Source organism: Micropterus dolomieu, linkage group LG08 (assembly GCF_021292245.1).
Source record: "Micropterus dolomieu isolate WLL.071019.BEF.003 ecotype Adirondacks linkage group LG08, ASM2129224v1, whole genome shotgun sequence".
Lineage (NCBI taxonomy): Eukaryota > Metazoa > Chordata > Actinopteri > Centrarchiformes > Centrarchidae > Micropterus > Micropterus dolomieu.
This window is the reverse complement of record NC_060157.1, coordinates 4943505-4965609: the sequence shown is the minus strand read 5'-3', so window position 1 is coordinate 4965609 and position 22105 is coordinate 4943505. Positions and strand designations below refer to the sequence as shown.

Below are 22105 nucleotides of genomic sequence, written 5' to 3'. Positions count from 1 at the left end.
TTAAGAAGTCACTTGGATGAGGGACAAAACGTCTTCTAGTATCTTCAACCAAGTCCAGTTGCCCTTGATTTTAACCTTCCTTGGATAACTATGACCTGCTTGACTGAGAACCTTCACATACAGCTGTCCTTATTTACAACTTAGTTACAACACCACACAGTTAAACATCCAACTAGGCAGGGCCGTCACAACGACAGTGGTGCATTACACTCTGAAACGGTAGAGGTGCCAAATCGCACAAAAAACAAACAAATCTTACATAATGTTGCTTTGAGTTATAGGCTAATAATTAATGACTCAGTGAATTGGTCTTTATAAGTCGTAATAAAAACAACCAGCTTGCGAGACCAGAAATTTTGGCCAACAGCATACCATAGGATAGAGATATAGACAAAATGTCAAGACATATGTAAAGATTAAGTATTGAAGAGCAATTTCCACCATAGTTTTGATTTAGTTAAATAATAGTTTTTTGGCTACATTTATTTTTTTTAATATATACAGTATATATTGATTTATCAATAAATCGTGAGGAGGGTTTACTGGGAACAATCATGGGCCCATGCCAGACGTTTGACATATTTCGACAAATTAAACAATAAAAACATTATACATTGGTATAAATGAATCTCAAATGAGAGATTTCACTTTCATTTGAACTAAAATGTTCTCAATTAAATTGGGGCAGTATACTGTATATTTAAAATGTCTGAAAAGAGGATTTTTATGGTTTTAATAGGGACGTTTACCATTGCTGACAAAATTAGCACTTATGAATTGTAATGTAAACATTTGCTTATTCAACCATATTTTTTAAAATTTAAGTTGTTCCCAAGGCAACCAAATACATGTTAAATAATAAATTGCAGCTAATGCCTGCACTGGAAAGTGTGAAATCCATCTGAAACCTTCTGATTTGGAACGACAAATATGTAGGTTATTTGTTGTTTATCAGCCAAAATTTGCTTATCACCAAGATGTATATTTTTCAGGAACTGAAACACAGTCTTGTTTAAGCTTGATGACAATGCATTTTCAAGTTTATCTAAGAGGGTGTTGAAAGTGTTTCATCAGCGAGACAACAGAGAATTTCCTCAATAACCCACAGAGGCGTTATTAAATGACATAAATTTGAGTAATGAAGCAACACTCGACCAAAACTTTGGTAGACACTCTTTCCAACTGCATAGGCAGCCAGAAAGTGACTCAAACCACTAACCCCGTTACTGCCTGTTGAGCTATAAAGTCACAACTTTGAAGAGTGCGCAAACCCTGTTCAAATACTGGCACATTAAACTGTCAGCACACAGAAAACACTGAGCAGCAAAGCTCACCAGAGACGAGACGATTCAATGGTGGATCAACGATGGACGACTGAATGAAAGAACAAAACGGGTCCTTCTTTTGACTTTCTCTCACTCCTTTGCTAATAGCTACATTAGTTCCATCACTCAACACGCCTTGCCTCCAGTAAAGGAGGAAGAGAGACGAAAAGCAACAGGAAAAGATGGAGACAGAAAAACTGAGTGAGAGAGAGAGAGAGAGAGAGAGAGAGAGAGAGAGAGAGAGAGAGAGAGAGAGAGAGAGAGAGAGAGAGAGAGAGAGAGAGAGAGAGAGAGAGGGAGGAGACAGGAAACAGAGTCAGAGGTATTGTGACACACAGGGTTTCTTGGTTTCTTCTGAATCTTGATGAATCAGACCTGTTGTCCACACACACACACACACACACACACACACACACACACCAACCCGACGCAACCCAACCCGTTAGGACTGCATGGGCCTATTCATGCCACGATGGCTTAAAGACAAAATCTCCTAAAACCATAATTTGTATTCCTTCTTCCTCTAAACTTGGACACCCCTGCAGGCCAGTCTAGACTTGCCAACGTCTTTGTCTCTTTCACAAGAATGCCACACTTTACAAATCTGACTATTTAGCCCTCAATCTACATAAATGCTCCAGGCATCCATGCATCTCTTCAGGAACATCTCTTCAAACCTGCCGTGTCTTTCTCCTTATTCTTTGATGGGGAGGACAGTAAAAAAGTGGCCAGCAGTTTGCAGGACTGCTCAGAGCAGTTTTGCTAATGTCTTGCTTTCCTCTGACTGACTGAGGACAAGGGTGTTCACATCCATCAGAAGACACTGAAACAGTAAGCCTTAATACCATGATACCATCAAGCAATCAGTCACATAGCCATATATGCACAGCTCCACTGTATTTCATAATCATTATGTATGTAGGAAACATTAAGGACATCAGGCGAGTAAAGGACAGGGAGAGAAAGTTGAGAGAATTAAGGAATTTGGGGGAGTGGGAGGCAGAACTAGAGAAAGAGAGGGGGTGATGAAGAGGGAAAGTGGGTGAGAGGCAGAGATAATCAGAGAAAAAAAGTGGAGGGAATGGGGGAGAGCGAGATAAGAAAAGAAGTATAGGAGAGAGGAAGAGAAAGAAGGCAAACCAAGGGAGGGAGAGAGGGGAGAGAGAAATTACAAGGAGATATGAGGGAGACAAGCTGACAGCAGTTATATATAGTGCCAGTGACATGTGAAAATTAAATGCCAGTTAAATTTAGGAGAATGATCAAGAGGCGGAGGGGAGAGGAGAAAAAAAACATTGAAATGACAAGCACAGTAGTTTATTTCATATATTGATATCAATATTTGAAGTAAAGTTACAAATATATCTGTTCCATTTAGCTAATCAGCATCAGCATCTACATCACTTCCACTGTCTGCCATGACTGCTCGACTGTAAGACAACTCACGAAGAAGAAGTATTCATGCGAGAAGCGAAAGTAACGGATAAAGAGGCGAACAGCAGAACGGCTTTTGTTTTTACAAGATTTGTCCGCTATTTAATTACTAAATACACTTTTGAGCGGTTTTGAGGCGAGAAATCAACTGTGTAGAACTTGAATATTGGCAGTTTGACCAAAGTTGATGGCGAATCGAAAATGTGCTCAAACGTTTTCGGGGTTGAGAAGCTCCACAAGTGCCCGTGAGGTTAGCGGTGCCAGTCACGCCCACAGGGCCCTCTGGTCCCAGTTACTCTGTAGTGATGTGCGATACCACTTAATTCCTATCCGATCCAATACCACGTAATACCCAGGCTGGTATTGCCGATACCAATACAAATACTTTTTACATATTTTATTTCTAGTTTAATGTGACCTACCCTCTCCCGTTTCTGTATTTATGAGAGAAAAAAGGAGTAGGCTATGGCCTTACCAATTCAAAATAATAGCTGCATAATGACAAGACATTAAACTCATATTTATATAGTCATATTCTTTAATTATAATTAAAATATCCTGCTCAGAACTGTCACTTCATAACATCATCATATTATTTTGACTTAATCTCAGATGTGTAGCAAAGTTTGCAGTGTTGCCAAAGTATTTCACTGCCTTTGCACACATATCACACAGAGCAACATTATTACCTTCACAGCTAAAATGCAGCCAGACGTGACTGCTTTTACAGTCAGCCAGAGTCAATATTCAATCACAGGAAATGTAAAAGGCCGCAGCGGCTCACTTCAAAGAAGCTCCGTCACAGAGCCATAGCGCAAGCATGACTTTGACAGTCGGAAGGAAGTAGTTCCTATCAACCGAGCAGTTAGACCATCCTGGTGACAGTAAGATACTTATGATAAAACACACACTCACTCCAAATTACTGAGTTTAGATATCGATCCTTTTATATGAGTATCGATCCTAGAGCAGGAAATGTTGGTATCAGAAATATCGATACTTTAGGATCGATCCGCACATCTCTATTACTCAGACCACAGAACAACAGAGCTGCAGAGACAGAGGAAAGGCAGTGTTTCCTATACATTAATTAATTAATTTTTTTTTTTTTACTAAGCCTATTTAAAATCTTATTTGATTGCAGATGAGCGCCGTAGTGCATTAGCGCAGCACATCCTATCGCTCGTCTCTCTTTCTCTCTCATGAGACAAGATAATGCTGGCAATGTTGGAGACCCAGCTTTAAAAAAGTTATTAGTAATGAGTAATGGTTTAAAGTACATCAAGCGACATCTGGCTCGTGATGTAGCCTACAGAACATTCTCCACTGAGTTATAGCCTATAAGCACTTTTGAAAAATAAACCACAGTATTATGAAAGGGAACTGTTGCTTTATTGTTCTAAATAGACATTACATTGTTAGTGTACAGTTGTGGTTATAGTACTTGCTTTTAATTTTGCTTTTATTTTATATAGTTCCCAAGCAAAAATCTTTCTTTAACAGTTTTAAAGTTTGTATAAATCAGAGAAATTTTAGGAGTAGCCTACGCTGTTTGTCTTCTTCCCTGGTTTCCCTCTGGTGTTGATACTGGTGTAAAACTTGTTCACTTAATGGTAACGTTAGCTAGTTAGGCTGCGTGTTGGAGATCAGTAATTCACTTGAAAGATATTTAATTAGTTAAATTGTTTAATTAGGGTTAGGGTTAGGGGGTGACGAAAATAATCGTGATCAGTCGACTAATCGAATAAATAATTAACAGATTAGTCGACTACGAAAATAGTCATTAGTTGCAGCCCTACTCCACACTCTATTCATTTCATCTCTAGAGTGATGCGTCTTCTCTCTAGTGGATCAAGTCCAACAATTTCAGGAGTTGGAACCTCCCAATTAAACTTTCATTCATATCATATGAATAATTTAAGCTTATAAATGAAGTATGAAGTAAATACCAGTATCTGACCCGCTCAAATCATTGAAATGATCAAAATCACAATATGGCCAATTGCAATATCAAAATCGCTGGAGCTGCCATTTTTTGATAAAGATGTCACAATATACCATTATAAATGAAGCTTTGTTGTGCTATAGAGGCCTACAAAAAGCATGTTCTATATACATAAGGGAACATGCTTGTTTGGTAAAGACCCCAGCAGAAATAACATCATTTTTATATGGTAAAGCTAATATTACCATTGTCCCCCAAAATAGTGACTCATATTGCAGTATCTGTCAAAATAATTGCAAAATTATTATTTTTTGCCTATAAAAGGAAAAACAGGACATCCCTTCTAAATAGATTAGAGAGTAAGTACACAAGTTTTTGTTGTATTCTGTTCCGTAAAAGTCCTATTATTAATATTATTTCCATTGGCCTGTTCCTTTGCTAGCAGATATGTGCTTTAGTTCCAAAAACATTTTCCAGACAGTGAAACAAAGAAATTCATCAAGAAATAAAGAAATGACCACAGGAAAAGCAAAAAAAAAGGATTTTGGTTGACGGAGAGAGGAAGAGGTGCAGGTTTACCAGTACGTCTGTCATGTCGTGAGGGCGGGCAGGTTAGTGTGCGAGTCGTCAGCGATGTTAGCAAGCCGGACGCATGCATGTCATCTCCCCTTCTGCCTCGGACCTCTCCTTTATAAAACACACACACACAAACAGAACAGACACGCACATACATACAGGGGAATGCACAAATGTACGTGCAAACATGCATTCATGCAAATATGCCACACAAGCACAGTACGAAAATGTCACAAAAAACATACACAGTCACACATTAACGTGTGAAATCCCACAAGAGCATGGAGTCACGGACCAATTTACAAGCACACAGAACATACAGCAGATAGCACCCACAAAATGATTTAAAAATCCCAGGGGAATGTATATTAATCCACAAAAACATAGGTATACACAGACAATAGCACACACACACAAACACACACACACACACATATACGCACAAACACACAAGGAGAGAAAAAAGGCCATAGTGAGTGTTTGTGTAACAATCATCCTGCTGTCAACCTAAAAATCGTCCATCAATGGCGGATCCTATTACACAATTTTTAATTCAAATGATGCTCACATTTTAAGCAAATTTCCAAAGATTTAGTGAAAGAAAAAGTCACTCTGTTTCCATGAACTCTACAAACATTGTGAGGACGTCCTAAGAAGATTATTCAATCAAGAGCTATAGCAAGTCTTCTATTGGTGCATCATGGTATGCTTTTGCTATGACCCATCAAAGAATAATTGAAAAAAAACAATTCATATTAACACTGAATCAGGTACTGTAATGGGAAAATACACCCAATCAGAATCAGTGCTGATACTGACTTTATTAAGCGGATCAGGTATCAGTTATGATGTGACCACGGATATATTGGACCAAACCAAGTGACCAAAAAACCAGTGAATACTGGACCAAATACGGCAAAATCCCATTGACAGGGTATATACAGGAATCCTGAAGTAAAATTCAATACCTTTTTAAGACCTTTTCGAGACTTTTTCAACATATTTTAAGACTGCCGCGCCACTTTGAACTGTAACCGATTAAATCAGCCACACACCTTTAAAAGGGACATTTTTGAGGTTTTAAAAGGAATTTAAGTATATATATATATATATATATATATATATATAACATATTTATTGCCTATATGTCATCAGGTTGTAACACTACCTAAAAATTGAGGCATTCACCAACTTTCTCAGTTGCCTATAACAGCCTGTATGGGCCAACTGTTTTATATGTGAAGAACTGGTCAGATTTCCTGCGAAAAGCAACTGTTTTACATAAGCTATGACTTTTATGTACGCAATATTACAGCAAATCATGTGAAACACAGTGTCATTTTGTGTTTTAGTTTAAACTAGATAATGGGAGCTTGCCTGCAAAGACATGTGATAACTTTCATTGACCACTTGATCAATACAACAAAATTCAAATAGGCCAGGAGGGAACAAAGATGAAGAGAATAAACTGAGTGATGAATAACGTAAGTAGTGTAGGCGGTGTAGCACAGGCACAACCTGGAGGAGGAACTAGTCTAAATGACTGTATTAGTATAAAAATAGAACATTAAATTAAAAGTATATTGTTAATTTAATAGTAAACTGTAAGCTTGATATTAATATATTCAATAATAGTATATAAGTATAACTTACCACTAGTGTAATATTAATTCAAATTACAGCTGCTTCAGTTTGGGGTTGTTTTTTATTCATTAACTTTGTGCAAGAAAAATGCTCTAGGCTACATGATAGTCTCCAACCTTGATGGTGGGCAGGCTACTAACTCGTCAGTAATCATTACCGTTTATGCAGAACACTGAGTTCAACATTTATAAAGTTTGTTGCAGCACATCAATCTTTTTTTTTTTTTTTATCCCGCTCCATCCAGGCTGTGATTGATTTGTTCACAAAAAGTGACACTGACGAGAATATCGGCTTTATGAAAAGTTGATTTTGTTTCAATAAAAAGCACCAATTTAGCTAAATAGCCAAACACACACGCTCCTTGAATTTTCCTTGTTGTCTTCTGTCTTACCGATTCAGCTGCTGGCGGCGCATCTCACTCTTGTTTTTCAGGTACGGGGCTGATCAAGTGGCCACAGAGTGACCGCCCAACCGGGTTAATCCCGTTACTCCTGATCGCCACTCCGACTATGTTTTGGACGATTAACAATGCGGGTCCGGCGGGGTGGGAGTTTACGGTCGGTTGTATTCGTAAATTCGTAAATAATTTTCCGGTTCGCACGGATCTATTTTTTGGAGGGTTTAAGAGTGAAATAGGCGCACGGTAGATCCCTGCGCCTTACGTTACAGAGACACAGTCGCTACGCTCTGCCTGTCTGGTATTTTTGGCTACGCATTATAAATAAATACGTTCACCTACACTTTTAGCAAACAAACTTTTGGACAAACAGGATTTTCACATTGAAAAAAATATCTTCAAAATTTAATACTTTGTTAAATGGCGATTAAGACTTTTTAATACTTTTTAATGGCCTTAATTTTCGCAAAAATTTATTTATTAAGACTTTTTAAGACCCCGCGGACACCCTGCATTGAAGACTGGACCAAACCAGGGCTGTAACATTCAGGAATACTGCTTCAAACCAAATTTAAAATGTGCACAAATTTGAGAATAGAAAATCTGTTGCATGGAAAAGAAAAACAATTTGAATATGTTGAAAACATAAATAAATGTGAGCTCCCCAAAGCGTTTCTTAACAAATGCAAGCTTGGAGTTCTTAAACAGCAGCTGAATTCTACATTGAAACCATGAGACAGAGATTAGTGGCAAGGTTATTGCTCATCATGCCAATTACTTTAAATAAGGAATGCTAATGATGCTAAAAAGTCATTCTGGAGAAACTGAAAGGACTAATTTAGGGACTATGGCCTCAAACCTGACACCTATGGCAAAATAAACAGAGGTTTACTTTTAAAAAATACAGAGTAACATCCCCATAACTCAAAGTATATTTTAACTTGTGGACACTTGTACCCCTACGTATGAATTCATGCCTTCCCTGTACTGTTTTAATTTGATTATAGAGGACTGCAATATAAAGCTGAATTTGAATTTCTAAGACTTCATTACCCAGAAATCTTGTCAAGTGTGAGGACAACGCCTAAGGCCACATTTGCACTGCCTGATAGAGGTGACACTTTTTAAAGATTGTTTTGCCTTTACTGGAAGTCGAGAGTGAAGAGACTGACAGGAAACAAGGGGATATAGATGGGTTGTGACATACATCAGAACTCCTCGTCTGGAATCAAAGCGGGAGCTGTGGCTACCGGCGCGCTCCAAGGTGGCACATTTCTGATTTCTAGCTGATGTAGCACAGATTAGATAATGTATTATGAACATGTTTAGAAAATGCATGTTGAATGCACTGATGTTGGATTTTTGAGGTTTTGAGCTTACATACTGATATTGGCTGGATTATGATATTTTCAGATCTGATTTGAGCCAAAAAGAAATTTCAATCTTATACTGATAACTAGGTTTGGGTATCGTTTGGGATTTTTATGATTCCGGTTGTTTACATGACAAATTCACAATATATAAAACCTAAATCACCTAACGCAACTAAAATAATTTAACACTAAATAACAGTTAACAGGTTTTCTTATGCTACAAACCAACTTTAAACTTAATAGATAGAGTAAAAGATAGGGCTGTTTATTGTAGTTTTGTGTAGAAGCCTGTCAATCTTTTATTTTCCTACCTGTGACTGACAGAGAGTTAAGGGGGCGGTTGTTGTTGTTCCTGTTGGCCTGGAGGAGAGTGTTTGTTGGCCTCGGGACAGAGAGGGTGAATAATAAAAGTTAACACGTGCAGCTTGCAGTTGAGCCAGGTTTGTTTCTTTGCCATGCGCTACGGCTCACGTTAGCCTGTACTGTTGCCGCATTAATATAGACAGAGGCTGTCAGCTCGAACACTTTCATTGAAAGATGCTACATTTGGTACTGCAGTGAATGGTGATGACCATACCTTACCTCTGTTTCGGAGCACCAGAGAGAAAATGGTTCAATTGACACATTTATGTGGGACCAAAATGAGGTACTGAAATTTGCGTTCTAATTTAGTCCAGTAGGTGCCAGTCATATAGGAACCGGTTCTATATTGGCACCAGGTTTCGGTATCCAACCCTATTGATAAATCAATCTGATATCTGCCAATGCAACTGCAGACACACCTAAGATTTTCAGCTAGAGATGAAATAATTATAATTTCAATTTAGTGATTAACAGAAAAATGATCTGCAACAATTTTGATAATATGAAAATTATTCTCCTTTCTCCGTTCGTCTTTTAAGTCATATTTCAAGCCACTGTGGCAAACATTCCCTTGTTCAAGGTTCTCAATTGTGAGTACTTTTGGAGTGTTAGTTGAACAAAACTATTTGAGCACACTGGCCTTCTGAAAATTAATATATATAATATAATAATCAAGTAAATTGTTATTTAGAGCTCTAGATTTCACAAAAGAATGTTCAGCTTTCACTTGGAACTCCAATTTCGGTGACTTTTTGTTGAGTTCATATTTTCCCAAGACCAGGTCCTCTATGGGCTGAGAAAACTCTCCGACCTCTTGATGCAATCCTTTCAAAATCCCCCCGGAACCTCAAAAATGTGTGGTGATCAAACTAAAAATAAGGTGGTGGTGGTGGGTGGGGTTTGTTCCTGGAGAAACATTTGAGAGGGAGATCTAAGGTTTTCAACTTACATCAATATGGGACATGGGAGTTCTACTTTTGTGTTTTCATGGACTTAAACATCAAACAAGGAACAAAGAGTGACCAGTTCCACCACAAGACACTAGAAGCACAAGATGATGACGAAGACACTTTAGAATGGCAACCACACACTGTACATAGACACAAACACACACATTACACAAAAGATGGCCAGAAAGACAGAAACAAACAATAAGAGACAAAAAGAAAAAACAATGGGGGAGACAGAAATAGTGAGCGAGAGACACAGGAAGGGAAGGCGATGACCAACTTAAAAAAAGAGGAAGCAAGCAACAGACACAATGAAGAAAGACGCAGGAAGAGGAAGTGTGTACCAACTGGCAAAAAGAAGTAGGCAAGTAGGGTGTATGTCAGTATCTGAGAGGTGGTATGTTTCTTAATCTCAGGTTTGGGACCCCAAATAGGCAACAGACTTCTTTTTCTGAGAGCTGATACTGTTTATGTTGGCTTCCATGGTGATGCAGTATACAACTGCTGCTTTGAGTAAAAATCTCCAATAAATGACAGATCATATAGAGAAGGAATTTGGATGCCTGCAATTTCTGAGGGCGTTGTCACACCAAATGTGTTTGAAATTGTTCAATTAAACTTTCCCTCCTTCAGCTTGGTTTAGTTACTCACGTGCGTAAAAGGTTTTTATAACCTCGAACCTCACAGAGGCACCTGAAAACAAATCTCACTTCTCATTCAAGAGGACTTTCTTTTTTATAGCCGAGTGTGTAATCTGAACCGGCTACAGGGAAGGAACCCAAAACAAAAGGATTTATGAGGATAAAAGGAGATGGATGTTGACATTTGATAGCCAGCAGTTCCACATGCTTGGAGACACCAAATAGAAAACAGGGAAGAAATGCAAAGGGCCATACTTTCAAGTCTGACACCTTTATTTCTGATTTCAAAAACACCTTCCTGTGCATTACCTTCACACAGAGCTGTCCAGTGTGATTCATGAAAAGGCATTTACTACACAACGAAAGGATGAGGAGCCTGGGAGAAAGTAAAGGAACATCAGTTGTAAAATACCATATGTGCTCAAATTAAGTAGCCTATACATTAATGCAACAACAGATTCATTTCTCCTTTTTTGTGTCTCTTCCTCTTAAAAGCGCTTAACTAGAGGCTAAACCTTATATGGTCATAAAAAGGAATGATATAATCCTATATGTCTCACTAGGAATATTAAAGCTATAGTTTAAAGCTAAAGGGTGTGCTATACAAGACACAATAAATCTGCTGCTCGACTGCTTTTTAGCAGGAACTTCGTGGTGGCAGTTTATACATAAACATACCATCAAGTACAGCAAAGTCACTATAAACTCACAAAATTCACAAAGACAGTGTGATTTTTGTCTTAACTGTCCAAAATACCAGCTGATCTGAGCTTTTTATTGTCTCACTGAATCTGTATGGAACATACTAGGGTCAGGGTTAAATTCTCTGTGTTACATAGGTAGAGGCAATAACCCTGTCAGAGTTTGTGTTTTATTACCATGCATGCACTTATGAGGAACAGCAACCACTGTTCAATTTAACTTTTTCTGTTAAAGTAACTTGTGACATCACTACAACATCCACTGCAAGTTTTAATATTCCTAGAGGGACTTGTGTCAAACTTTGATCCAGATAGAAACACAAAACCTCAGAAATTAAGATCATGTTCCAAGTTAAGCCAATCTAAATAACGATGTGTATATATTTTACAATTTTCAGCAACTATTTCTTCATCATAAGGTTGCAACCATGTGCCATGATTTTCTAAACAATTTACATTTTACCTTTTCTTACAACAGTTTATGCTGTTAATAGACAAATATTAATATTAAAGGTTCAGTGTGTAAGTTTTAGTAGCATCTAGTGGTGAGGGTTGTAAATTGCAACCAGTGGCTCACGATGCATTCATGTGCTCTTCGGATGGTCCCATTTCTCGAGTTGTGAAGTCATTTTCCGACTTAAGTGTGTTCATGTGCTCTTAATCAACATGGATGCTACAACGAAAATTTGTTGGATTAGCATTATCAGAGCGTATAAACAACACGCACACATAGGACTGTGCAATATGACAATATCTATCATGTGACGATAGAAAAACGTCTATCGTTTACAATTATACTCGATTTATATCGTTGTGTCACAAATTCCACACTTTAATGTAATATTTTGGAGGGAACAGCGCTTTGCACTGCAGTGAAGTTAGTTTTACGTTGGAAAGCATCTATCGAATGTCCAACGTAAAACTAACATCAAACTTGAAACTAACTTCACTGCGGTCCGTTCTTCCACACATGCCGGTGTTGCAGGGCAGAAATTTGCATTAAAAATAATGGACGAGCCTCACAACAATATCCAACAGTGCCAGCCATGACGTGTGTGTCAGTCAGGAAATGTCAAATAACTTGCCCACAGACAAACAGCTTACTTTATAGTTCACCAAGACATGCTGCTGTTGTGATGTTAGCTGTAGTAGCAGGAGGGTTTCGAGTGTCGCTGTCTGGAGCTGCTCTGGAGCCGTCTCGTCCTCTCATGTTAGCTTTGCAGCAGTAGCGTCAGATTGCTAACCCACAACCTAGCTAACATTAGTTACATTACTTATTACTGTGTTGTTGTTCACTCTATCATGGTATTTGTCATCTCAACTTAATAATGCAGAGAAATACCCCAAGTTACAGTTGGAAATGCCGTATTTCATTTACAAAAATGTTCTATATCGTTATTGGGATATGGAATGACCTATATCGGGATATGGATTTTTTGTCATATTGCACAGCCCTACGCAGACATCTAGTTCACTCTACATGGACAGTAAATTAACCGTTATCAAAAGGAGGAAAAAAAGATTCTGATTATTCCGACAACACATGAATGCATCGCTCACACCTCCCTTTCCGAGCGCGCAGGAGAAGCTACAGTGGCAGCTTTTCGGCTCTTGTGCTAAAAATGTCTCTTCTATTCTTACTTCTAAAGTGTCAGGCGCAACATGTAGGGCTGGCCTGAAAATCATTTTTTGAGCTTCGAAGCTTCGAGTAATTAAGAGCGAAGGACGATGCCATCGTCCAACGCTGCCACCGGCTAACATTGTCGGCTACAAAATCATAAGGCTTTTTCGAATCAAACTGTTCTGGTGACTTCCCCTTAGAACTACCAGAAAACTTTGATTAATAGCCCGGGCTTTTATTTGCTCAAATCATTGAATTGACCCTGCCTTTAGTTGGGAAAGGCGTCCATACAGGGACAGGCCTGTTGCACAAAACTAAAATAGGCTACTATGAAATAGTTGAAAGAGAATATTACATGTACAAAAATGATCCAATAATATCAAAGACACGTCATTCATTTGATCTAGCCCCTCCTCTTCCTTCCAAACACTAGCTACCCTCCAGGCAGTCAATGGACAGAAAGTTGTTACTGTGATGTAGAGACAGAGCTCAGTTATAACTTTATGGATGAAAAATACTTTTGTTACAGATTAATAACTCACCACTCTGAAACTCTTGCTTCAGTCCATGTAGCCTACAGCTTAACCGAAGCGGCTTACCGTCTTTTGGCTGACCCGCCCTTCACTGCTTCTGATTGGCTAGTATTCCTTAACTAGGAACTATTCGTGTGCAACTCCCAACAAAGACAAGATGTATCACTCCACAGCTAAAACGAAGCATTCAACACAGGGTGAGGAGCTGCAGCAATGTGCAGTATGTTTTTTGAAAATTAAACCATGTAAATCTGTTCTGGTACGACCCCATAATAAGATTTTGAACCAGAAAATGAGCATAAACCACCACTTTAAACATTAGCTATTGCATAGGCTATTTGTATAAACGATCTAAGCAGCTTAGAAGCAGCTAAAGCAGGCGACCCCGCAGGGTTTAAGATGTAACAACCAGACCAGGCGTTTAAAGGGAGACCTGCGTTTATTTGTCAAAATGTGTTCCCACATCAGGCCAGTAAACGGGGTAGGTGGCTATTTGGGACTCGGCTATTTATTGAAGTTTTACTGTATATACCTTTAAGTGCTTTTTTTTGCTTTAGCAGCACCAACAGATACGCTGAAGTGATGTAGCTGCATTTGGAATAGCAAAAATCTAAATTCAGCACGACATACAACAACAAAGTCACAAGTTGGAGGACGCTGCGGTCAGAACGGAGACAAAACCTCTTGCGACAATTGTCAGTAGGCTACTTCATATCATCGAGGATGAGAGAAAAACACATCACTGCAGACAGGTGACAAACTTTAACATTATTTCAGTTTCGTGTCATGTGAACAAAATATGTGACAAAAAGTGAAATACCTAGACTAGAGATGGGTACTGAAACCGGGTATTAAACGGGCCCAAGGGCTAAATTATTAAAGGCCGTAGTATTGATAGGCTCCATAGCAAATAGTTACAAACAAGCTAAAACAAAAGCTGTCTGTATAATCAGTGTATGGTTCTGTGATTATTTTGTTTCAAAACCGAATCTGAAAAACCAAAAGAAAACAAGTAGTGTTTTTTCCATTTTAAAACCAAAACGGAAAAATATTGGTTTTGATATTTAATGTGTCCGATTTGTGTAGATTTGTGTGTTACACTTTATAAACCTGCAGCAGATACACTTGGGCGATGGCGGCGCCTGATTAAATGTAATTAAGATGAGCTTGAACATAAGTGGGTTTTTAGTTAGAAAAACAGGAGGCCTATGTACAACTGGGACAGGAAGAGGAACGTCTCAGAAGTTGCCTGAAAACCCTTTTTAAGATTTCTTCAATATCAAATTAATTCAGTGATAGTTGTCAGTACATCCAATGGTACACACCAAAGACGAACTGTAATCAGTTAATTCGGCAAGCTGTATATTAACAAATCATACACTGATTAAGATGTTCGGGTAATTTTCGTTCATTATTTAAATGTAGGCTATATAGCCTAATACATCATACTGGGCTCATTTGGAGCAAAGCTGTGCTTTAAAGCACGGTATGGACGAGCACTTTATGGCAAATAAATATGTCTTTCTTAATTATGAATTAATTCAAGCATTGCGATGCCCATTATTAGTAGCCATTATAAGTAGCCATTTTGCTACAATCAGTGTAGAGAAGACACAACAGCTGCAGCAGTCTCTCTACAGGGTTTCAACCTGACATTTATTTTTTTCTTTAGATGGAAGAATTTAGAAAGTTGCATGGCGCTGCAGAGAGCCTCCAGCTGCAGTAGCACATGGATCATGCGTAAAACCAGAAGCGTCGGACTTCATCCAGCCAAAGGGAACGATCACCGACCTTCCACAATGCGCCGGTTCCATGGGCAACACAACCCATTGTAGGTCTACTGGAGAGGGAGCAGGGCGCTGGAGCATAAAGGGCGAGGGAGAGGTGCGCTGCGGATGGACGGTTATTGTTCCTCCTTGTTTATGCAATGCAACAAGTCACAACACGGAAATGTTGCTTGCTCCAATGAGTTCAAACCCAGCTTGGCGCGATCTTGCAAAAAAAGTAGCTTACATTTTCTTAATTTTTTTTTTTCATATGTGGCTATAATATAGTGCTCACTTCTACAGTGATATTCGCCACAGTCACTATGAGATGCGATGCGACTTGAAAAGAAATACCATGTATGTTTTGCTAGTGTGACCAATCTGGGGACGGAGGCAGACCACAGCTGTTGCATCAGGTGCACGTGTACAGCAGCCAGTTAGTTTGAAAACCCAGCAGTGATACAACATCGGTCACAGAACAAAACGCAGCAGCTTTGTTTTTCCATTTTGGGTTTAAAACAGAAAAGAACAGATGTCTGCTTCTTTGTTTACCGTTTTTCCATTTTTACGATTTGGTTTTGAAATAGAATAATCAAAGAACGAACCATACACGGATTCTGTATGTAGTTTAACTGTTCAGCATAGTTTGCCATGTATCTTAAAATTTGGCAAATTCTTGTAAACGTTGCTGAGATAAACCAGCCCCTAAACCAATTACATCACTCCACTTCTTGTGCTGGGAGAATACTAACTAGGAGTTTAAAAAATTCCTCAAAACACAAGCACAAAATTTATTTTTGATATTTGAAAAATTACATGTTCGAGCCATTCCAGTCATTCCTGCAACTTAAAGAACAAGATGACTTTGCATGTCGTTGAGGCATGAAGTCTCAAGCTAGCAAATTGCTATGTAGCAAGCTAGCAAACTTGACAACTAAAAACAAAAACACAGATTTACAACATCAACTGAATCTGTATCTCAAAACACTTTTTTCTCCTTTAGGCACATTTAAGGCTTAATTTCTCCTGAGAGAAAGCCTAGCTGAGAGACAGCCTGTGGAATGAATTGGGAAAAAGTTAGTTTTGGCTGCCCTGTACTCTAAATATCGGCTATTGAAAATCCCACATCCATCGACCAGTACTTGTGATAGCCTAGGCTATCTGTTATCATCTTATCGTCTCACAAAGTGATAGATTATTTTTTATTTTTTTTAAATGGCAGAAGAAAACCAAATTGCTCAGAGGAAGAAAATATTTTCTTCTGGAGGAATCCAATAAAAGAGACCATGTACTAAAAAGTATACTTGATCCACAAATAACAACAAGCAAAAAACAACAAATTAGGAAGGAAATTGCAACAAAAATTCATCCAAAGTCTGGTGAAGAGGTCCATCCCAGAGGACCAAACATAAATAATAACAACATTTAATAGATAAAAGTTTCAGGAAGGAATCCAACAAAACTGCTAAGAATAACTTTAACATAAGCTGTAAGAAATCTTACAGCTTACTTGGAAATATGTCTATCCGTTAATGTTAGACTAACTGCTTATATGGTTCGTACGTTTATTCCATACAAAATTTAATTTTCCACCTCCCAATCCTCTTTCAAATGAGGCAGTGATGGTAGCCGACATCATAAAATGGTGGAGCAACCGTTAATTGCCAAATTGCTGAAATAACACCACGGTGGAAAGTAAGGTAAACTGCAGACGGTTGGATGACTCATGAATTGACTATAATAATGTAAAATTAATTGCTCATTGTCTGTCCAGTGGGTTCTCATGGTCGCGGAACATTCCTCTTGGGATGCCATTGTTTTCTTCATTTATAGCCATAAACTCATGTCATGTTGCGGTTAAGATAGAGTCAGAGGACATTTGTGGTCTTTTGTGCAATGGTTTAGCTAACTTTAAAGGATTATTTAAGACAAATGCTGTGTCTCAATTTGCACGCTTCCATATTTACTCTTTTGAGTGCATATGTGCTTTCACACTGGCAAACATGGTGAAATGCAGTGCACAATGATGGTACACTCAAAACAATCAAAAAGTATGAGGGTGGAACGCTGGACACTTCTCACCCTCAATGGTTTTACATCATGACTGCGTAGGGGAGGGTCAACCAACCTATTTTCAAACTTGTTTAAATGGCGGCAAGCTGGAAGATATTTTGGTAGCTGACAATTGTTGCAACTATTGATGAGAATGATCCACTTAGTTTCAATTCGCAATACGGCCATGTTTGACTACCCTGCCAAAATTCACATACTAAGTAAATAGTGCACACAGTGTACTACATGTAAATGTACTAATGGAAGAATCCAAATTGAGACACAGCTCAAGATTAGGAGAAAACCTTAAATATTTGTGTGAACATTTTAAGGAAAGCTTCAGGAGAAGAATGTAAGGTGTTTTGTGCAACCTGCCCCAGGTCCGCTGCAACTTTCATGTTGCCAGAGAACAACTTTATCAAACATTTAACTTAAAAAGGCACCTAATGTAGCTTCCTTACATTTTTGAATCTGCATTGCAAATGTATGTTCAGACATAAACACAGTAAAAGACAATTTGCTATTAGTTGAAAGGGGAAATAGATACAACACACAAACAAATCAGAGAATAAAAGGTTTCAGTCAAACGAATAAAGTTCTATACAAAATGTGTGTTTTACATGCTGGTTTAACAAGAGAGGTGGGTAACAACTGAACCCGTTCTCCCCTATAGAAACTGTCTTTGAAGGTTGCATGGTTAACCCACAGAAACGTCCGCTTACAGTCAGTTTCTTCCAAACTCACTATACATGACAAATGAAAGAAAGAAATATAGAAGTAAAGTAAGAAAACCCTCCATTTTTCTCTCAGTTTTCTACCAATGAGCTGTTGGTGTTCTTGAGAAGGAATCAAGGAAAGCAAGAAAGGAAAGAAGGTGAGAAGGAAAGGAGGGAGGGGAGGGGAGGGGAGGAACCACGGAGACCGACCTTTTCCTCAACACCGCGCAGCGAGGAAAAGCCCCGCCGCTGACTGGAGACCAGGGAAGGGGAAATTAAACTGAAACCAGCACCCCTCCCTCCCCGTGTTCAAGCTCGCTTCTGCAGCCGATCAGATACTCACAATCTTGGCATTAATAAGGTCCGGAGGGCGGTATCCGCTGCGCTTTCGGAGGCACATCCGTGTGTTTTTTCCCCTCTGTGGCTCCGCACCGGTGGGGGGGTTGGTGCGTGGATTTCTTTTGATTTATTTTTCTAAATATCCTACCGCCGACGCTGTATCGGAAGAAGAAGAAGAAGAAGAAGAAGAAGAAGGAGTCCGCCTCCTCCCCCTGCTCTCCTCCTGCTCGGGTTTTTCCCAGAGAGAGAGAGTGATAGAGAGACATACAGAAAGTGTATGTGTGTGTGTGTGTGTGTGTGTGTGTGTGTGAGTGAGAGAGAGAGAGAGAGAGAGGGAGCGAGATCACCGCCCTGGCGGACAGGGCGGCGGAGCGCATGCGCGGTTTCACGTCCATCCAAGCAGGAGGAGACCCGGAGTTATAAAACTTTATATAGGCTACTGAAAAACTTGATATACTGCATATATCAAGTTTTTTCGTTGTAAATGTTATTACACACAAGGAAGTGTATCCACATCACAATAAACTTGTATTTATAGTTTTTATATTTATTAAACACTACACTATGGAGTGTATAATTGACAATTTTGACACTGAATCAGACAGCAGATTAACTACGATTATTACGACAGATTTTCTACGAAATGTTTTAATTCTGCATGCATTGATGGATTCTGATGAAATGATAGGCAGAGAAGTCAAGTGACCACAAGGAAACCATTCCAGCAATATCCTGTTTTTCATACACACCCCAGGTCAGCATTAGATATTTCTGGCCATAGATTCAAACCACTGGACCTCCAACTTCTTTTCTCTTCTTTTATCCTGCTGAGAACGTTTAGAGAAGCTTTCAGATTTCATTGTTAAAAGTTTGGTCCCTAATATTCAGAGCTTGATTTACAACATTACAATGTTCTTGTACAGATCTCTGCAACACTTTCTTCTAATCAGTGGCTCGACTTGGGAAAACAGTGGTCAGAAAATAACACAGAAACCTAGAAAGAGAGAGAAAAACACCATCAATCCTCCATGAACTATGATTCCTTCTTTTTGAGGAATCTTAAGGTTGACATGAGAATCAGTACAATTACCTACAGCAGCCACCAATGCTATTATTCACTAATAGTATATTCTGGAGCCACACTATTTTCATCCATCCATGCATACATCCATATTTCCTGGCATACAGGGAGATAATGTTTAATGCGACTTGCACATTTAAAGAACAATAATACAATTTGTTGTACAGACCCCAGGGATTTACAGGCCCTAATTTGACTCATAGAGTGTAACAAGATAGTAATTTTAAGGTGGCTGAAGCTCAAAAACTCAAAGATACCTGAATTGTAATTAGTCCCCTAGAATACTTCAGATTTAGTTTTGTGGTTATAAGGCAGGATAAATCATCTTTTTTTGTGAAATGTATAATCTGTGGAGTTTTAACAGGAAATGAGTGATTGCTTCAAATGATGTGAATGGACCAATAGCAACAGGAGGGGGCGCCATACACCAATGAGACAGGGAAAAAGGAGGCAAAAAGAGAGAGAGAGGAGAGATGAGGATGGGGGGTGATTTGTATTTATTTAATAATAAAAGTGCCCTACTGTAATACTTATACTAGCACACTAAGCAGTCCTCTATAATACCCAGCAATTCCATATCAACTAGTGAAAGTGTCAAAGATACGCATGTCCAGTAAAGTCAAGTGTTCTTTTTCAATTTTGGACATTGTTTCCTCATTTTCAGTCATGAGACTCATGAATATGCCAACATTAGGCTTTTAAATTCTCCAAAATTGGTTTGCTAAAAACGTACAAGTGCATGGTGAGTTTACTGAATCACCTCCCATTGCACATCACTGTTAAATGCTCTTATTCTCATTCATTTAATTTCTCTTAAATCATAGGGTTACAGGAACACTGTCAGGGCCCTTTAACCACTGATATTACCTGTCCTTTGAGTCAGCTGCCTTTAAGGTTGATCATTGGGGTATTTAAGTTTAAAATACCCAACAGTTGACTTGAAATATTGGCGGTACAATCTGTTTTTTCAGCCGGGCGCCCTCTGTTGGAACACTGTCACAGATACTGAGCGGAGCTGGCTTTAGTCTCCACCACAATATGTTATCAGAGGTTAACCTTTGATCGGTGATATAATTCTGAATCATATCTAGCGGCACAAATCTCCTCTGATATGTGTTCGGGGTGTGAAGTCTTATCAAATGCATTTCCACTGCCTAAAGCATATCTGCTGCTTTGAGTCTAGGTGACATGAAAACATTTAGGATTACTGTGATGCATTGTAAATCTCACTAATACAAACTACACAAGGCAAAAACACACAACATTGTGGGACTTTTGACAAAAATTTATTTTATGTTAATATGTCTACAATATGATCAAATAATGCCAAAATGCTGTAACCTGTAGAAAGCACGCATCTGTCCTAGCAGTTTCCATGAAATATACTAAACCGGCCACTTGTTGAATGTCCAGTGATGTGCTTTGTGTCACCACAGGGCGGCACTAAAGCTGCATATCAAGTCATTTTTTTATACTCCCCTTTTTGAGGTTATGCAGATGGTGTTTTTTTTGTTGTTGTTGTTTTTTGCAGACAGATATTGACCAACAGTAGCATCCAGGATGCGTTGGCTCCCTCTGCTCCAAACATTTGATTTGTCCTCAAAGAACCTGAGCTGAGAGCAGATTGTGTTGTTTTTATAACTCTGTGATCCAGGGAAGGTCCAGGAACACCAACCCACTTTCACATTACTGGGCATTACCACCTGAGTACAGACTACACAACTATAATCTTATAGTGATTAGTTCCACTGAGGGAATTAGGGCTTAATTGCTTTGCCTGAGGATAGGACTAGTCGTTTCTGAGGGAAGGCTGAGCATTTCTCATTGAGTTTCGCGTCAAGTTAATTTTCCTCTTCATCACAAGTGTGTCTCAAAGGACGTCAAAGAGCCTACAGAGATCTGGAAAGTCATCAAAACAACATGCAGAGGATTCTGCATCAGCATCAAATGAATAAAGGAAACAAGTAAGCACAAACTGCCAGATAAAATTTATTATTTAAAGGAAAAATAAAGCCTTTAGCGTGACAATTCAAAGAAGAGTATCCGGCAGGAGTGCAGAGTATTCAATAAGAGTTGTGAGAAAACAATACAGTTGTTATTGAGAACATTAAATGAGACAAACATGGGCAGAAACATGGAGCTTTGGGTAACGATGGCTGGCATGAAATAGCGTAATTCACCTCCAGTAACCACATTAGTTGACATGTAAACAAAAGTTAGTGTAGGTGTGATATCATTAGATGTGTAAATAGATTTGCTTAAATAAACATTTCTGTTATGTGTCAGGTCAGCCTGACCTGTTCAACAGTTGACCTTTTTCAGCATAAAACCAGTTTTTGCTGGGTTTAATTATGGAGATGTGACACGTGAAGTGTTATTTGTAACTTTGCACTATATAATATATATAATGTACAGATACTTTTCAGGCAGGAGGAATAGATGTGTTTTGAGTGAAGATATTTATGTTTTAAAAAGAAGCTGAATTTCAACAATGAAAAATAAACTGTAAATATTTTACAGGTGAAGTAGATGTTACAGGCTATTGCACACAGATTGTTCCTCACACTGTGGGTCTGTGGGTAAAAATGTGTATGTGAAATTCAGAGAAACTAAATTCAACAATGCACAGAGAGTGTGTTTTCTCTATT

At 38.7% G+C, this 22105-nt stretch overlaps 1 protein-coding gene across 6 annotated transcripts in view; it reads right to left on the bottom strand.

The window, feature by feature from the left end:
* rgs19 (regulator of G protein signaling 19) overlaps window positions 1-18575 on the bottom strand; it is a 46340-nt gene extending 27765 nt beyond the window's left edge. Inside the window, exons 1-2 of one of the 6 annotated variants that reach the window (XM_046056519.1) lie at window positions 18381-18483; window positions 5284-5391 (exon numbers count right to left, since the gene is read on the bottom strand). In XM_046056519.1, coding sequence (XP_045912475.1) covers window positions 5284-5298 — 15 coding nt within the window. In that variant the 5' untranslated portion in view covers window positions 5299-5391; window positions 18381-18483. Of the gene's footprint in view, window positions 1-1334; window positions 1453-5283; window positions 5392-5848; window positions 5869-7315; window positions 7374-18380 lie in introns of those variants that run through there. The other 5 variants (XM_046056520.1, XM_046056521.1, XM_046056517.1 and 2 more) reach the window with 5 other exon arrangements.
* Window positions 18576-22105: the final 3530 nt, after the last annotated feature.